Source organism: Pelophylax lessonae, assembly GCF_965119305.1.
Source record: "Pelophylax lessonae genome assembly, chromosome: 10".
Taxonomy (NCBI): domain Eukaryota; kingdom Metazoa; phylum Chordata; class Amphibia; order Anura; family Ranidae; genus Pelophylax; species Pelophylax lessonae.
Window position 1 is genome coordinate 72,607,099 of NC_138777.1, and position 16,516 is coordinate 72,623,614.

Sequence of the window (16,516 nt, forward strand, 5' to 3'; positions counted from 1 at the left end):
CACCATGCCAGATAAAACAATTCATTTCCACAAAGAAACAATTTACATGCTACTCCATTCTAATGTACAGTATATGCTTATTAATAAAGAAAAAAGTGTTATTACCACCAAAATATTATTTTCCTTATGATCTTAATGCAGGCTGGAGTAGCAAAACACCTCACTGGCTGCTATGGTCAAATGTCCTGTTTTCTATTTACTTTACCTTTTAGGGGATTTGCTCCTGGGGCCCAAATGGCAACTTACAGAGAACAATGGATACAATGTATTGTGTAATTTAGCAGTAATTTCCAAGTCATAGGTCATTACAACTGCAAACTTGTCTTTATCTTTCCAACATACCCGAGTTTCCAAATGTTGTATCCGTTGAAGAGCCAAAGAGAGGAGCCTGTGGAGCCTGTCAACAATAGATATAAAAATGTAGCATAAGGCGTAAATGTGCACTAAAGTACATTTTTTTCTTAAATCAGATAAAAGTAACAAAACTCGGAAGTATTAGATGTTTTTTAAAAATGGCTCTCGCTGTGGAGGGTGAGGAAAGGCTTCTGTGGCTTTTCCTCTGAGAGTCTCTCGCGCTCTGGCTGTGTGTATATAATTCTGAGCGTTTGCACATAGACACGGAGTACAGAACAGAAGCACACATGTAATGGAGATTCACACAAGATTAGAACCTCCCCAGCACAGAGTCAACGGCAGGGCCAGGACAAGAGGTGGGCAGAAGGGGAGGCGTCCATGGGCACAACGTATGTTGTAGGGATGGGGTGCTGCAAGTTCCTTCTACTAAAAGGCTGACAGGAGTAGTGACTAGGCCTGAGGAATATAATTGCCGAATCGATGCATCGCGATGCTACCCTTCGCGATTCTGCATCGATTCGGGGTGACTGAAAAATCGATTAGCTAATGACGTCAGTTCTGGGGGAAGGGGACAGAAGTGTCATGGCGGCGCTGGTGCTTAATGAGTTGTTGGCGGCGGCCGGGCTTGTGGAACACGGAGCTCCTCCTCGCGGGACAGGAGAGGAGGAGAGCGGAGCTATCAGTGCTCTCTCTGGCCCCGGGATACACACGCCCACTTAACACGCTGCTGCCCGACCGCCCGCTTTGACAGCCCGGCCGCCCGAAGTTGCGGCCTTCCCAGCCGGGGAGCCCAAAAGAGTTGATGGCAACGCACGCCGCTCGGTACACTTCTGGTAGCTGCGCGGTTCTCGGCAGACAGCTTGAGTTGACCGCTAAAGCCCGAGAACCCGGAAAGAAGACCGGGTGAAGATGAAAGCGCCTTCAGCGGTTATAGCGTGCGGCTGGAGGGCTTCATTTTCAGGTAAGTCTGTCATAATGTCAGAAAACACAAGGGAAGTGCATGCCCTAGTAGAGTAATACACGTCTTGACCAAGCTATTCTTTGCTTTTTGGCACTGTGCTACTTTAACTGACAATTGCATGGTCATGCAACGCTGTACACAAATGAAATGTATATTTTTTTTCCCCATAGATAGAGCTTTCTTTTGGTGGTATTTCATAACCAGTTTTTTTTTTTTTTTTTGCACTCTAATATTTAATATATTATAATGTATAAATATATTTTTTTTACTTTCTGCTATAAAACATACCTAATAAAAAAAATGTAAAAAATCGAATTTCTTCATAAATTTAGGCCAATATATATTCTGCTACATATTTTTGGTAAAAAATCCCAATAGGCGTTGTCATATTGATTGGTTTACATGAATGTTATAGCAGCTACAAACTATAGTATATATACCGGAATTATTTATTTATTTGTTTTTTATACTAGTAATGTTGGCGATCAGCTATCTAAAGTGGGACTGTGATAGTATGGCAGGCAGTCTGACACAAACTGACACTGTGGGGAATCAGTGATACTAATACAGTGATCAGTGCTACAAAAACAAATACTCTTCAACTAACACTGGCTGGCAAGGGGTTAACATCTAAGGCAATCAAAGGGTTAAATCTGTACCTAACCAGTGATTGTGTGTGTACTGTGAGGTGCTTTTACTAAGGGATGTGCCAGCTTTTATTCCCTGCTTTCCAGGGAAACAAAAAGCGGCACATCCCCACTGACAGGACAGAGCACTGTATTGTTTACATTGACAGAGGTCTGTCCTGTCTTCCTCCTCGCTGGTCAGCGGGTGCCAGCGCTCATCCATTGACTCATCACAGCACAGCCGCCACACCCCCTACCTGGAAGTGCTGGATCATGTACCAGGTATGTGATCTGGCACAGAAGAGCCACTCTGCTGCCATATTCATACGTGAGGTAGTCATCAAGTGGTTAAGCAAAGATAAAATGACACAAATGCACTCGCATGCTCCTGGAATGACAGCAAGCTCCATCACACAACTGTGAGAATCCACCTTCAGAACCCATGTATAGATGTCACTAGATGTAATCAACTCGGCTAAAGGCTCCTCTGTCCATGTGTGTGGGTTAGGAAAAAAGAGAAGACTGGGGAGCCGGCAAAAATAGCCGCTTGTATATCACAGCCGCCAGGATTATGGAAGACAAACAATTATTCAGTAGAGCAGCGTGAACAAGAAGAAGGTTGTGTAGGTTGCCAACAGTTTGAGGTTGCAGGGCACATCAGATGGCTGTGGCCCGGGGGACACAGGTTGAGCATGACTGATCTAAACTAATCTGACTACAGACATCAGAGATGTTATTGATTACTAAGAATTATTACACTTTGCACAGTCAATGTACTTGTGCCACATAAATCTTTTTCTGTATAATAATACACACAGCGGATACATAATGACACAGTAATCTTATATCACACGGATAACCTGCGTGTATAGAACTGGAGCAAATGTACTTACAACCACTAGAAATCTACATCAGTAATACCCCCTGTGGATACTTTGCCAATTCCAATTATCCAAACCTCTGTAGCCCCCAATCTTCGCACCTTTCATGTTCTTCTTGTAGTTGCTTGAGGATCAATTGTTTCTGTTCCCACTGTGGCCCAAACACACGGACCAGACGGACAAGTTCTGCGCTGGGGACGTACATATCTGTCAAGCTTAAAAAAAATTAAGGAGCGTTATGGTGCCATAAGACGAAGTATGTAAGAATTAGCATGCACTATGGGGGATTTTTTTCTTTGAGAAACGGTACATTTTGAGAAGCAATAGCTATTAGGAGCAAGCTTCCTCTAGATCAGAAGTGGACAATTTACTTAATGTAGGGGGCCCCCAAGTCCAGCTTCTGACATCACCAAAGGGATACACATAATTATCAGTGAATGTAATGTAACAGAAGGCTGTCAGAGACTGCAAACAGACAGACAGGAGATGGCCAAAGACTACAGGTATGCTACAAGAGATGGTCAGAGACTGCAAACATGATAGAGGAATTGCTTGACTAGGGTAGCCTTTTTGACAGGGGTGCCGCCTGAGGTCGTCAGGGGTCCCGGGTCATCCTGGCAGAGAAAGGCATGTGGAACACACCAAGCTACCACTCCTCTACCAAACTGTACAGTGGAACAGCAAGAGCTTGGTCAGGAAAGTGAAAGTAGTGGAAGGGAGAGATGTCTTCCCCAGTGTGCGCTGTTTTCTCTACCTCCCCCTACAGTGCAGTGCCGATGCAGGTACAGTACTGCATTTTTTTAAAATCTGTGTGTATGTTTATGTATGTGTGTGTATGTATGTTTATATGTGCGTGTATGCATTTATTTTTTTATGCGCGGTGCAGGTACAGTACTGCAATTTTTTAAAATATGTGTGTGTGTTTATGTATACCTGTGTGTGTTTATATGTGTGTGTGTGTGTATATGCATGCATGTATTTTTTTACATGCGTGTATATGTATGTGTGGTTTTTTTATGCATGTGTGTGTTTGTATGTATGTATGTACAAATGACTCATCTGACTCTTCCTATGCCAGGCCCCACAGTAGCTGCATTGGCTTTTATGGGTATTGTTATGTCACCGTTACCTTCTGAATAGCCTTGATGTGGACAGGGACATCTGTGCTTGGACACAACTTGGCACATTGTGTAAAATTAACTCATCTTTTACATCTAGGACCTGGTGATAACAAAAATAATTTTATGCAGCAAATTATCTGAAACATGCGATACAATTAAACAGTTTTTATGCTTAACCACTTAAGCCCCGGAGGATTTGGCTGCTAAAGGACCAGGGGTTTTTTTGCGATTTTTTACTGCGTGACTTTAACGGACAATTGCGCGGTCGTGCGACGCTGTACCTAAACGAATTTGACGTCCTTTTTTTCCCACAAACAGAGCTTTCTTTTGGTGGTATTTGATCACCTGTGCGATTTTTTGATCACGCGCTATAAACAAAAAAAGAGCGTAAATTTTGCAAAAATAACAATATTTTTCACATTTTTTTATATGAAATTCCCCAAAAAAAAAAGTAAAAATCAAAATTTTTTAACATTTTTCGGCCAATTTGTTTTATGCTACCTATGTTTGGTAAAAAAAATCGCAAAAAGCGTATTTTGATTGGTTTGCGCAAAAGTTATCGCGTTTACTAACAAAGAGAAAGATTTTTGTCATTTTTGGTGTTTTTTTTTTAACGCGTAATGGCGGCGATCTGCGATTTTTTTTTCGGTACTGCGACATTGCGGCGGACAGATCGGACCCTTGACTGACATTTTTGACACTTTTGGGGTTACCAGTGACATTACTGCAGTAATCAGTGCTATACATATGCACTGTTACTGCAAAAATGACACTGGCAGGGAAGGGGTTAACTTTATTGGACAGGGAGGGGTTAAGTGTGTCCTAGGGGCGTGCTTTCTACTGTGTAGGGACATTCCTATTGGTGTAAAAGCAAAGATCAACCGTTCTACATAGTAGAACGGTCAGATCTTTACTTTTACACAGGGAGAACTGACAGGCAGCTTGTTTACACAAGCTGCTCTGTCTTTCTCCCTTCACAGGAGCGATCGCAGTGTGACTGGCGGACATCGAGTCCACCGGTCACACGCACTGACTTGCTTGTGAACGAGCCGCGGCGGGCGCGCGCCTCGGCGGGCGCGCGCCCGCCCGCGATAGGCTCGCAAGTCAGTGACAGGCGAGTGACGTACCGATACGTCACTCTGCCTGGCCGGGGCTGACCGCCGCAGTATATAGTCGTGCGGCGGTCGGCAACCGGTTAAAAAGTAGGGCAACTGTGTCTGTGACGAGCAAAGAAACACTATTTCTTCATTTGCTGCTCTGCTAGCTATAGAAGAATGACAATGGTTGATTACTATAGACAACCAGGGGCTGACTGGAAACTTTCGGCCTTGGGGGCAAGTACAAACAAGAGGCTTATGGCACAGTGACTCGGCCCCCCTCCCACTCTCCCTCTTCCCGGCCTCCTCCTGACCCCCATTCCAGGCTGAAGCTCTGCTCAAAGTACTCTCTACTCACTGGCCGAATCCGGGTTCCTGACCTGGTCAGTAGGGGGCAGCTGGGGGGAACTGGGACAGCTCGGTCGGGGCTGCCTGGGGGAGGAGAGTCTCTAGTGGGGCATGCTCTCTGTCCTTGTCTTCGCCCGGCATTCAGTAGGTCACAGCAGTGGGGACATTTTACTTCTCTTCAGCAGGAATCCTTTAGGTATGTCTGTGGCAGAAGCGGTGCAGCCTTTTTACGGAGCATCAGAGTGGCCCGGGGGGCAATTGCCTCCCCCGTCCCCTGGCCCAGTCCAAATTAATTTTCTGCACAGGGCCCATGTCTTTTTTACTCACCTCTGATACACTGGTCTGTAAAAGACACATAGCTGACAGCATTCGTTCACAAAGACCCTCAAACACCATTACATCCTCCTGGAAGACAAGAGGGTCCCTGTTACAATATGCATTATCTGCTGTAAGGTCTCGGTTATGGAAAGGGACTGACAACTCACTTTGTTTTCTGATATTGCGGGAGGTTCATCATTGTTAAGTGGTTGTTTATCACCTTAGAATAAAAACTACAGTGAATAATAGGATATAGAGAATTAAATGACAGTTCCATATAATGACATCATTCTTACAAACTCTAGAAATTGTTTTCAATGGCAACAGAGGATTGTGTGAATGGGGGAGCATGTTCCATTTTCACCTGGTGCTGAGAAGCAGAGGAGAGTAAGTTAATACTGAATGTCAGGAGGATAAGGGCCCCCTACCTCCATAAAAATCTGCATAATAGCTGTCAAAAAATGTATCTGTAAGGAAAACAGGTAGATAACCCATGCTGCTTAGGCAAGGATGGCATCATGCTCCCTTTGGCGGGATCCTGGGAACAATGGGGATCCTAAAGCTGGCAAGACGATGCTCATATGCTAGACTGAATTTACCTCTCACAAGATTTGGGGTACTCATTGTTCCCGAGGAATCTCAAATTATGGTTAGTGATGCCATGCCCCCAAGACAAGGGCCGTTATTTATTCTAATCTTTTTCCCTAAAAGGTACATATTTCCATTACTATTAGGGCTCATTCAGATGAGTGTCCACCAGCAACAATCTGAGATTCTTGCCAGTGGAGAAACTATCATCACACATTAGGGTTGATTTACTAAAGGCAAATAACGGAATTTTTGTAAAATCTTACCTGTAAAATTCCTTTCTCTGAGTCCTCCGACAGTCGCCGCCTCTTCATATTCGTCACATATGGGGGTATTAGACTTTGCTCCGAAGGAGTAGCTAGGCAACAGAATATGTTAACAATAAAGCTTTAACATATCCCACCCTCAAGGGGTGGTCCCCTCAGTCAATACCCTCCTACTTCCTGCAACCATATCTCAGTTTTAGTGGAATAGCAGTAGAGTATACATTCAAACCCCAAAAGAGGGGCGGGGGCGGCGACTGTCGGAGGACTCAGAGAAAGGAATTTTACAGGTAAGATTTTACAAAAATTCCGTTTTCTCTTACGTCCTCCGACAGTCGCCGCCTCTTCATATTCGTCACATATGGGGACGTCCCAAAGCAGTGCAAACATGAGGGGTGGGAAACGCATCCGCGCCGAAAGGCAACGCAGTCTCCACATCAAAGAGAGGAACCTTACCAAAGGAAGGAAACCAGCTGGGCAACAGCAAAAATAAGTGCTCAACAGGAGCAACAACCCAGGAAAAGACAAAAAACCAGGGGATACAAAACTTATCCCAACAGCCAGGAGTCCCCAACAAGGGACCCTAGGGAACAGCCGCACTAAGAACCTTGCGGCCAAAGGAAGCATCCGCCGATGCCTGAACATCTACTTTGTAGAATTTTGTGAAAGTGTGTACGGTCGACCAAGTCGCCGCCTTACACACCTGGGCTACAGAAGCCCCATGACGACAGGCCCAAGACGTACTCAGAGATCTAGTAGAGTGCGCCTTCACAGGCACAGGGGGAACCTTCCCCTGCAAGGCATAGGCCTGTTCAATGGTCTGCCTGATCCATTTGGCAATGGTAGAGGCGGAAGCCGCCATGCCCTTCCGAGGACCCTCTGGAAGAACAAACAAGGAGTCCGTCTTTCGAAAAGACTCAGTCGATTTAAGGTAAACCCTAATCGCCCGAACAACATCCAGAGAATGTAGTCTCACCTCCTTTGGATGTTTAGGCTTCGTGCACAACGAAGGCAAAACAATATCCTCGTTAAGATGGAATTCCGAAACTCGTTTCGGCAGAAAAGAAGGATTAGGTCGCAAGACCACCTTATCCAAATGAACAACCAGGTACGGAGACTTGCAGGACAAAGCCGCCAGTTCCGACACTCTGCGAGCCGAAGTGATCGCCACCAAAAAGGCGACCTTTTTGGACAACATAGACAACGATATCTCCCTGATCTGTTCAAAAGGAGCACGTTGTAACACAGACAGGACTAGATTCAAGTCCCAAGGGGGCAAAGGATCCCTCCTAGGAGGAACCAGATGCCGCACACCCTGAATAAAAGTGCCAACCAAGGAGTTGGAAGCCACGGGACGTTGAAACAGAACGGCCAGCGCAGACACCTGACCCTTTATCGTAGCCAGCGCCAAACGCTGATCGACACCCGTCTGAAGGAAAGACAGCACACGGGAAACCGAGTACGTGCGGGGTGAAAACCCCCTGGACTCACACCAGGCAAAATAGGCCTTCCAAGTACGGTAATAAACCTTTCCCGAGGAAGACTTCCTCGCGTTGATCAAGGTATGAACAACCTCTGGAGAGAGACCCTTCTCCTTCAGGACCTCGGTCTCAACAGCCAGGCCGTCAAAGCCAGCGACTGTAAAGCAGGATGGTAAATCGGTCCTTGAGACAGTAGATCGTCCCGAAGAGGCAGACGCCAGGGGGCGTCGACCGCCAGATTCACGAGGTCTGCGTACCAGGACCGGCGAGGCCAGTCCGGTGCCACAAGAATCACCGTGCTGCGTTCCGAGTGTAACCTGCGAAGGAACCGGGACAGCAACTGAATCGGTGGAAACGCGTACATCAGCCTGTACTGATGCCACGGGGCCACTAACGCGTCCGACGCGTCTGCCCGAGGGTCGCGCGTCCTTGCCACGAACCTCTTCACCTTGTAGTTGAGGCGAGACGCGAACAGGTCCACATCTGGAAGACCCCACTTCGCGCACAACATCTGGAAGACAGCCGGGTGGAGAGACCATTCCCCCTGATCCAGGGTCTGGCGACTCAGATAGTCCGCCTGCCAGTTCTCCACTCCCGGAATGTGAACCGCCGTTATCGCCGGGACATGAGTCTCGGCCCAAGACAGAATGTCGGCCACTTCTCGAGCCGCTCGGGCACTCCTGGTGCCCCCTTGGTGGTTGATGTAGGCCACCGCCGTGGCATTGTCCGTCTGCACCCGAACCGGGCAGCCCTGCAGCCGGTCCGTCCAGCGATGAAGACAGAGCCTTATCGCACGCAATTCCAGAATGTTGATCGGGAGGGAAGACTCCCCCTCCGACCAGGTCCCCTGGGCGGACAGAACGCCCAGAACACCACCCCAGCCCGACAGGCTGGCATCCGTGGTGATTATCGTCCACGAGATCGGACGAAACGACTTGCCCCCGGACACCAACGGGGACTGGAGCCACCACAGAAGGTTTTCCCTGGTGCGATGACTCAACGAGATCAGAAGATCCAGAGATTGAGGTCGCCCGTCCCACTTGGACAAGATCTCCGCCTGGAGACCCCGCGTGTGAAACTGCGCGAAAGGAATCGCCTCGAAAGCCGAGACCATCAATCCCAGACATCTCATACACGTCCGCAGAGACGAGTTCGGAACGTCCCTGAGGGACCTGACTTCCTCCTGAAGAGTCCTGAGTTTGTCTTCCGGCAGGAAGACCTTCGCCTGCACCGAGTCCAGTATCATTCCCAGATAGGGAAGACGAACCGACGGACTCAGTGTCGACTTTGGAACATTTATCGTCCAACCGAACTCCTGCAGAGTTTGCATCGTGACAGACAGGTCCTTCTCCAGACCCTGACTGGTCGCAGACCGAATCAGAATGTCGTCCAGATACCCCAGGACAGAAATGCCCTGGGCTCTCAATAATGCCAGAACCGGTGCAAGCACTTTGGTGAAGACCCGCGGAGCCGAGGCGAGCCCAAAGGGCAACGCCACGAACTGGTAGTGATCCTCCGCAATGGCAAATCGAAGGTATCTCTGATGACCCTCGAATATGGGGATGTGAAGATACGCATCCTTCAAATCGATGGAGGCCATGAATTCCCCCGGAACCAGGGCAGCCACCACCGAGCGCAGGGATTCCATGCGGAACTTGCGAACCCGCACAGAGCGGTTCAGAGCTTTCAAGTCCAGAATTGGACGAACCTTGCCCTCCTTTCTGGGCACGGTGAACAGATTGGAATAAAACCCCCGAAATCTGTCCCGATGAGGCACCGGAACCACCACTCCCTGAGCCCTCAGGTCCCGCACCGCCAGGTGCAGATCCCGCAGGCGCTCTGGAGACAGTTGTAGATTTGAGGGAAAAAATCTGCTCTCTGGCCGAGAGAGAAACTCGATCTTGTAACCAGATCGAACGATTTCCAGAACCCATCTGTCCCGCACACGGGCCAACCAGGGCTGAAGAAAACCGAGCAAGCGTCCCCCCACCCCAAAACTGGGTGAGGGCGCCCCTTCAGGCCGAACTGTTATGGGCCGCAGGTCCGGATTGGCCGGACTTCTGTTTCCCAGACCAGGGTTTCTTCTGAGAGCCCTGGCCCTTGAACGGTTTGCCCTTGTAGTGCGGCCGAAAGGCACGAAAGGACCCCTGAGGGGGCCGAAAATGAGCATGCTTCTTCCCAGAAGCCCCCTTAGCCTTGGGGAAATGGGGCAAGAGAGTGCTCTTACCCCCGGTAATCCCCTTAATCAACACATCCAGGGACTCCCCAAAAAGGCGAGACCCATCATAAGGCAGATTGGCTAAGGTTTTACGTGAAGATTGGTCCACCGACCAACATTTCAACCAAACCAGGCGGCGAGACAACACCGCCACGCTGTGCACACGCGCGGCCAACGGAATCAGGTCCAGGTCCGCATCACACAGATACATGACACCCTGGTGGATCTGATCCACCATATCCAGGGTCGCCGCCGAGGCCGAATCGGCCACTAGGACGCGCCTAAGCATCTGCGTCCAACTTGCGATCGCCTGGGCCGCCATGAGAGAAGCAAACAGAGCCTTAAGCATAGAACCCGTAACAGAATAAGTATGACGGGCAAGAGACTCCAGTCTCCTATCCGTGGCATCACGGAAAACAGGGGATCCCTCTGCAGGGATCGCAGTGGCTTTGTTCAAAACCGCAATAGCATGATCCACTGGCGGAGGCACACACCACCGTTCATCAGTGGCAGGCGAGAAAGGATAACGCAGCTTAAATTTACTTGGTACCGCAAAAGGCTTGCGCAAATCGCGCCATTGGTCCTTAACAGCGCGCTGAAAATCAGCATTGCAGGGAAAAACCTGCGGCGTCCTGCGTTTTCTCTGCGTCCCATAAGCCGCCAAGGCAGCTGGGGGACACACCTCGTCCTGCAAACGTAGCGTCTGCTTAATGGAAGCAATCAACTCATCCATGATTGCAAGCTCTTCAGGCGAGCCAGGGGGAGAATTATCAACCCCCTCAACTTCAGCCTCTACCTCAGACCCCACTAGATCAAGAGAGGAGCGGGACCCCGACAGGGGGGTCCCCGCCAGAACAGCCCCATCACCTTCACCCTCAGAATCAGAGGACAGAGCAACTCTGGGCCGTTTAGTAGATTGAGCAGCCACCAGCATTTGCACCTGTGCAGCAAGGCCAGCCACAATAGTGGCCAAATCCCCCCCTGGGGGGGAAACAGCGGTCCCCTGGCTTTCCACCAATACTGTGGGAAACTTGCCCTCCTGAGAATCCATTGCCCCTGTATGCCAGACAACCAAGGGTTAACTGCCCCCTTACAGCAAGCGCGGCAAGCGCAGCCCACCGCACCACACTCAGGCACAATGAGACCCCCACAGGGAATATACAGACTGAATACAGGCAATGGAACACAGGAATAGAAGGATAAAACCTGAGGAGACTCCGCTGCTGCTGCTGCCTCGATCGGTGCTTCCAGGAGAGAGGAAGTGATGCTGCCAGGGCGCTCTATGTAAGCCTATGGAGGCTACAAGAAAATGGCCGCCGTGCATGTAAACCATGCGGCCGGAGCGGGCGCCGGTAAAATGGCGCCGTTTGGCGCCGAAATCGCCGCTCCACAGTGCATAAAATCACACACAATATTATCCCATAATATGGATACATGTTAGATCGCCGCAGCGATCGCTGTATATGCCCCAACATGCCATTAAAAACATGCCCCACAGCACACAGCTCCTCACACTGCCCAGCCTGACATACTCAGTGTCATACAGCTCCCCCCCCCCTTGCAGCCCACAGCATGCAGCCGAGATATAGGGAGACAAGCAGTGTGATTAAAGGCAGGTTACACAGTCCCAGACTGAGACCCCCCCCAGACAGACAGGTCCCCACATAGATACACTTACCTCACATGGCGTGGGGAACCCGCACAGGCGAACAAGCCGCTGCACATGAGGCAGGGAGAGTCGCAATTCAAGACGCACACAAAGGCGGTTCAGAAACCGCACAGCGTCCGGTGAGGTAGCCACCTCACCAATCATCCCTGCACCGAACAGGGATGGGTCGTTCACCGTGCCAGGAGCGTTACCTGGCTGAACGCTCGATGGCAGACTGGGAAGCCACTGACCCACGACCTGCGACCAGGGGGATCAGCCCGAGACCCAGTCCGCATGATCCTCTTCGTCCGAAGAACTAACTAATGCTGACAAAAATAACAGCTAAGTAAAGGTAGAGAGAAAACTCAAACAAAAAATCAAAAAGAAGAAAGAGTCTGGGACAAAAAGTCCCAGCACAGAGAGAGCCAGCCACTCCTGACAAGCTAGACATTAAAACTGAGATATGGTTGCAGGAAGTAGGAGGGTATTGACTGAGGGGACCACCCCTTGAGGGTGGGATATGTTAAAGCTTTATTGTTAACATATTCTGTTGCCTAGCTACTCCTTCGGAGCAAAGTCTAATACCCCCATATGTGACGAATATGAAGAGGCGGCGACTGTCGGAGGACGTAAGAGAAATACTGTGCAGTGCAAGTGCAGCTTTTCCAGAGCATAGAAAGGAGGTAAAGCTTCACTTTGCAAATAATACTCAATCACATGCAAGGAAATTTAAAAAAACTGCATTTTTGCCTATACTTGTTCAGATGACAAAAATCAGCAGCACTTCCCCTTATTTCAGAGCTTCCCCTCAGATCTAGTGCAAATGAATTTGAAGTGCACAGTACAGTGCCTTAATAAAGTCTTCATACCCCTTACAATTTTCCACATTTTGTCATATCACAACCAAAAATGTAAATGTATTTTATTGTTTTTTTTTGTGTGATAAATCACCAGACAAGTCAGGGATGAAGTTTAAAGCAGGGTTAGGTTATAAAAAAATATCCCAAGCTTTGAACATCTCATGAAGCACTGTTCAATCCATCCCAAAATGGAAAGAGTATGGCACAACTGTAAACCTACCAAGACATGGCCATCCACCTAAACTGACAAGCCGGGCAAGGAGATCATTAATCAGAGAAGCAGCCAAGAGGCCCATGGTAACTCTGGAGGAGCTGCAGAGATCCACAGCTCAGGTGGTAGAATCTGTCCACAGGACAACTATTGTCGTGCACTCCACAAATCTGTATTTATGGAAGAATGGTGAGAAAAAAGCTATTGGTGAAAGAAAGCCATAAGAAGTCCCAGTTTGCAAGAAGCCACATGGGGGACACAGCAAACATGTGTAAGAAGGTGCTCTGGTCAGATGAGACCAAAATTGAACTTTTTGGCCTAAAAGCAAAACGCTATGTATGGCAGAAAACTAACACTGCACATCACCCTGAACACACCATCCCCACCGTAAAACATGGGGGTGTTAGGATCATGTTGTGGGGATGCTTTTCTTCATCAGGGACAGGGAAGCTGGTCAGAGTTGATGGGAAGATGGAGCCAAATACACAGCAATCTTAGAAGAAAACCTGTTAGATTCTGTAAAAGACTTGAGACTCGGGAGGAGGTTCACCTTACAGCAGGACAACGACCCTAAAAATACAGCCAGAGTTACAATGGAATAGTTTAGATCAAATCATATTCATTGTTGTGAATAAAAGTCCTGAATTCAATTGAGAATCTGTGGCAAGACTTGCTGTTCACAGACGCTCTCCATCCTATCTGACAGAGCTTGAGCTATTTTGCAAAGAAGAATGAGCAAAAATGTCCCTCTCTAGATGTGCAAAGCTGGTAGAGACATCCCCAAAAAGTCTTGCAGCTGTTATTGCAGTAAAAGGTGGTTCAGGGGGGGCTGAATACAAATGCACGCCACACTTTTCAGATATATATTTGTAAAACTTTTTGAAAACCATTTATCATTTTCCCTCTACTTCACAATTAGGTGCCACTTTGTGTTGGTCTATCGCATAAAATCCCAATAAAATAAATTTACCTTTTTGGTTGTAACTTGACAAAATGTGGAAAATTTAATCAATCAACCTTCCTGTGTGCGAATAGCCGTGTGGGCAGATTTGTACCCTCTACAAATCAATGGCCAACAATGCTGCTATTCGCATGTACCTACTCATACCAGCAGTTACATGTTAAATAGGGTTTCTTCCCAACCCTGGATGCTGACATTTTGTATCTAGGGATGAAGGTTCTGGATAAGTGTTGCCAACCGCCTGTTAATTTACGGGCAGCCCGTAAATTTCAGCCCATTTTTGGGCTGCCCGTAAATGCCTGTTATGGGCAGCGGTGCCCATAAAAAAGATGGTTGTGGGGCCGACATTGTAACGGCGCACGTTAAAATGATGAAGTTATGAAAAGATGAAAATGATGGAGGGTGAAGTGGATGGAGGGACCTACAACAGAGGGATGGTTGAATGGACATTTTAATGGAGGGATGAAGGGATGGAGACAGGGGGTGATGAAGGGATGGAGACAAGGGGTTAAGGAGGGATGGAGACAGCGGGTGATGGAGGGATGGAGACAGGGGGTGATGGAGGGATGGAGACAGGGGGTGATGGAGATAGGGTGAAGGAAGGATGGAGACAGGGGGTGAAGGAGGGATGGAGACAGGGGGTGAAGGAGGGATGGAGACAGGGGGTGATGGAGGGATGGAGACAAGGAGTTAAGGAGGGATGGAGACAGGGGGTGATGGAGGGATGGAGACAGGGGGTGATGGAGGGATGGAGACGGGGTGAAGGAAGGATGGAGACAGGGGGTGAAGGAGGGATGGAGACAGGGGGTGATGGAGGGATGGTGACAGGGGGTGATGGAGGGATGGAGACGGGGGGAGAAGGAGGGATGGGGACAGGAGGTGATGGAGATGGGGTGAAGGAAGGATGGAGACAGGGGGTGAAGGAGGGATGGAGACAGGGGGTGAAGGAGGGATGGAGACAAGTAGTTAAGGAGGGATGGAGACAGGGGGTGATGGAGGGATGGAGACAGGGGGTGATGGAGGGATGGAGACGGGATGAAGGAAGGATGGAGACAGGGGGTGAAGGAGGGATGGAGACAGGGGGCGATGGAGGGACAGAGATGGGGTGATGGAGGGATGGTGACAGGGGGTGATGGAGGGATGGAGACAGGGGGTGAAGGAGGGATGGGGACAGGAGGTGACGGAGACAGACTGAAGGAGGGATGGAGATGGGGGGTGAAGGAGGGATGGAGACAGGGAGTGATGGAGGGATGGAGACAGGGGGTGAAGGAAGGATTGAGACAGGAGGTGATGGAGTCAGAAGATGATGAAGGGATGGAGACAGGAGGTGATGCAATCAGCAGATGATGGAGGGATGGAGTGATGAGGGCAGGAGGTGATGGAGACAGGAGGCAATGGAGGGACGGAGTGATGGAGACAGGAGATCCTTACAATTGGGACATACATTTGGGTGATCCTGGTGGCTTCCAGGGATTTCCCCTCACTTTCTGTAATGGCTATGGAACAGAAATTAAGAGAAAATCTCTCCAGTTGGACATATGTGACAAAATCTAATGGGTTATAATAGCCCCCCCTTACTATATCAAAAATAACATAATAAATATGTTTTTTTACCTTAATGTTTATCTTAAACCACATTGCTAATTGCATATTGTACTTGTTTGTAGCTTAATTTTGTAACTTTTGGAAAATGCCAGTAAAGACTTGGCTGTGCCAGTAAATTTTGAGTGTTGTGTCAGTGAATTTGAGTCTGGTAGGTTGGCAACACTGTTCTGGATGCAGCTATTCACCCAGTTTGTATGCAGCCAGAGTGCTGCTACCTGCACATGGAATTTATACAGGGAGAGGGGCTCTGATCTCATAAGCGGACCTTTAAATATTCCTAACTCTATCCAAAACTAATAAAAAAAAAAAAAAAGATTTGGATTTAGATATACTCTAACACTTCTCTTGTAATTCAGAAAAATTATTTGTAATCAGGTGTTACACATCTACCCCAAGCATTAACATGACTGGAATGCCCTGTGAAAAGCTTAGATTTCTAAAAGTCTGCAGTCACTAAATCCCCACAGTTCTTCATACCTTCATCCTTAGGGGCAATCTCTTTCTCTTCATCACCCTTAGGAGTTTCTTGTATACTCTTTCGCACTTTTAGCTTTTTTCTAGCACCCTTCATATTGCTGCTGTCGGTGACACTCGTTTTGTATAGCCAGAATAATTACTTGGCAACAAATCTGTTTCTAAGGAACACAGAGAGGAGCGTTGCTGCCCTCTGCTGTCCAGAGTCCATATTGCATTTCTAAATCTATGCTTGCTAATGGGAAACTCCACATGCTTCCTTTTTGTTCACTATTAAAAGTGGAACTTCACTCTATCTAGGTATAAATAAATTCCATGTAATAATTGTCCCGGTATGAATAAAAAAAAAAAAAAAAACAACACGAAATAAAAAAGCATACTTGCAAGAAAATCCTAGTCCCTGGAGGTCAGTGTTGTCTTGCAGCCAAAGTTCTCCTTGCACCACTCTGCTTTCACACCACCATCCTTCTCCTGTTGGGGGAGCCAGCTGTTGCTTGCTGA

General features: G+C 48.2%; 1 protein-coding gene across 1 annotated transcript in view; it reads right to left on the reverse strand.

Moving 5' to 3' along the window:
* LOC309565944 (uncharacterized protein) overlaps positions 1 to 16,275 on the reverse strand; it is a gene marked incomplete at its 3' end in the record, with an annotated part of 40,589 nt that extends 24,314 nt beyond the window's left edge. Inside the window, exons 1-6 of the mRNA XM_082270973.1 lie at positions 16,019 to 16,275; positions 5,874 to 5,926; positions 5,716 to 5,793; positions 3,952 to 4,043; positions 2,924 to 3,037; positions 343 to 397 (exon numbers count right to left, since the gene is read on the reverse strand). Coding sequence (XP_082127099.1) covers positions 343 to 397; positions 2,924 to 3,037; positions 3,952 to 4,043; positions 5,716 to 5,793; positions 5,874 to 5,926; positions 16,019 to 16,112 — 486 coding nt within the window. The 5' untranslated portion in view covers positions 16,113 to 16,275. The remainder of the gene's footprint in view (positions 1 to 342; positions 398 to 2,923; positions 3,038 to 3,951; positions 4,044 to 5,715; positions 5,794 to 5,873; positions 5,927 to 16,018) is intronic.
* Positions 16,276 to 16,516: the final 241 nt, after the last annotated feature.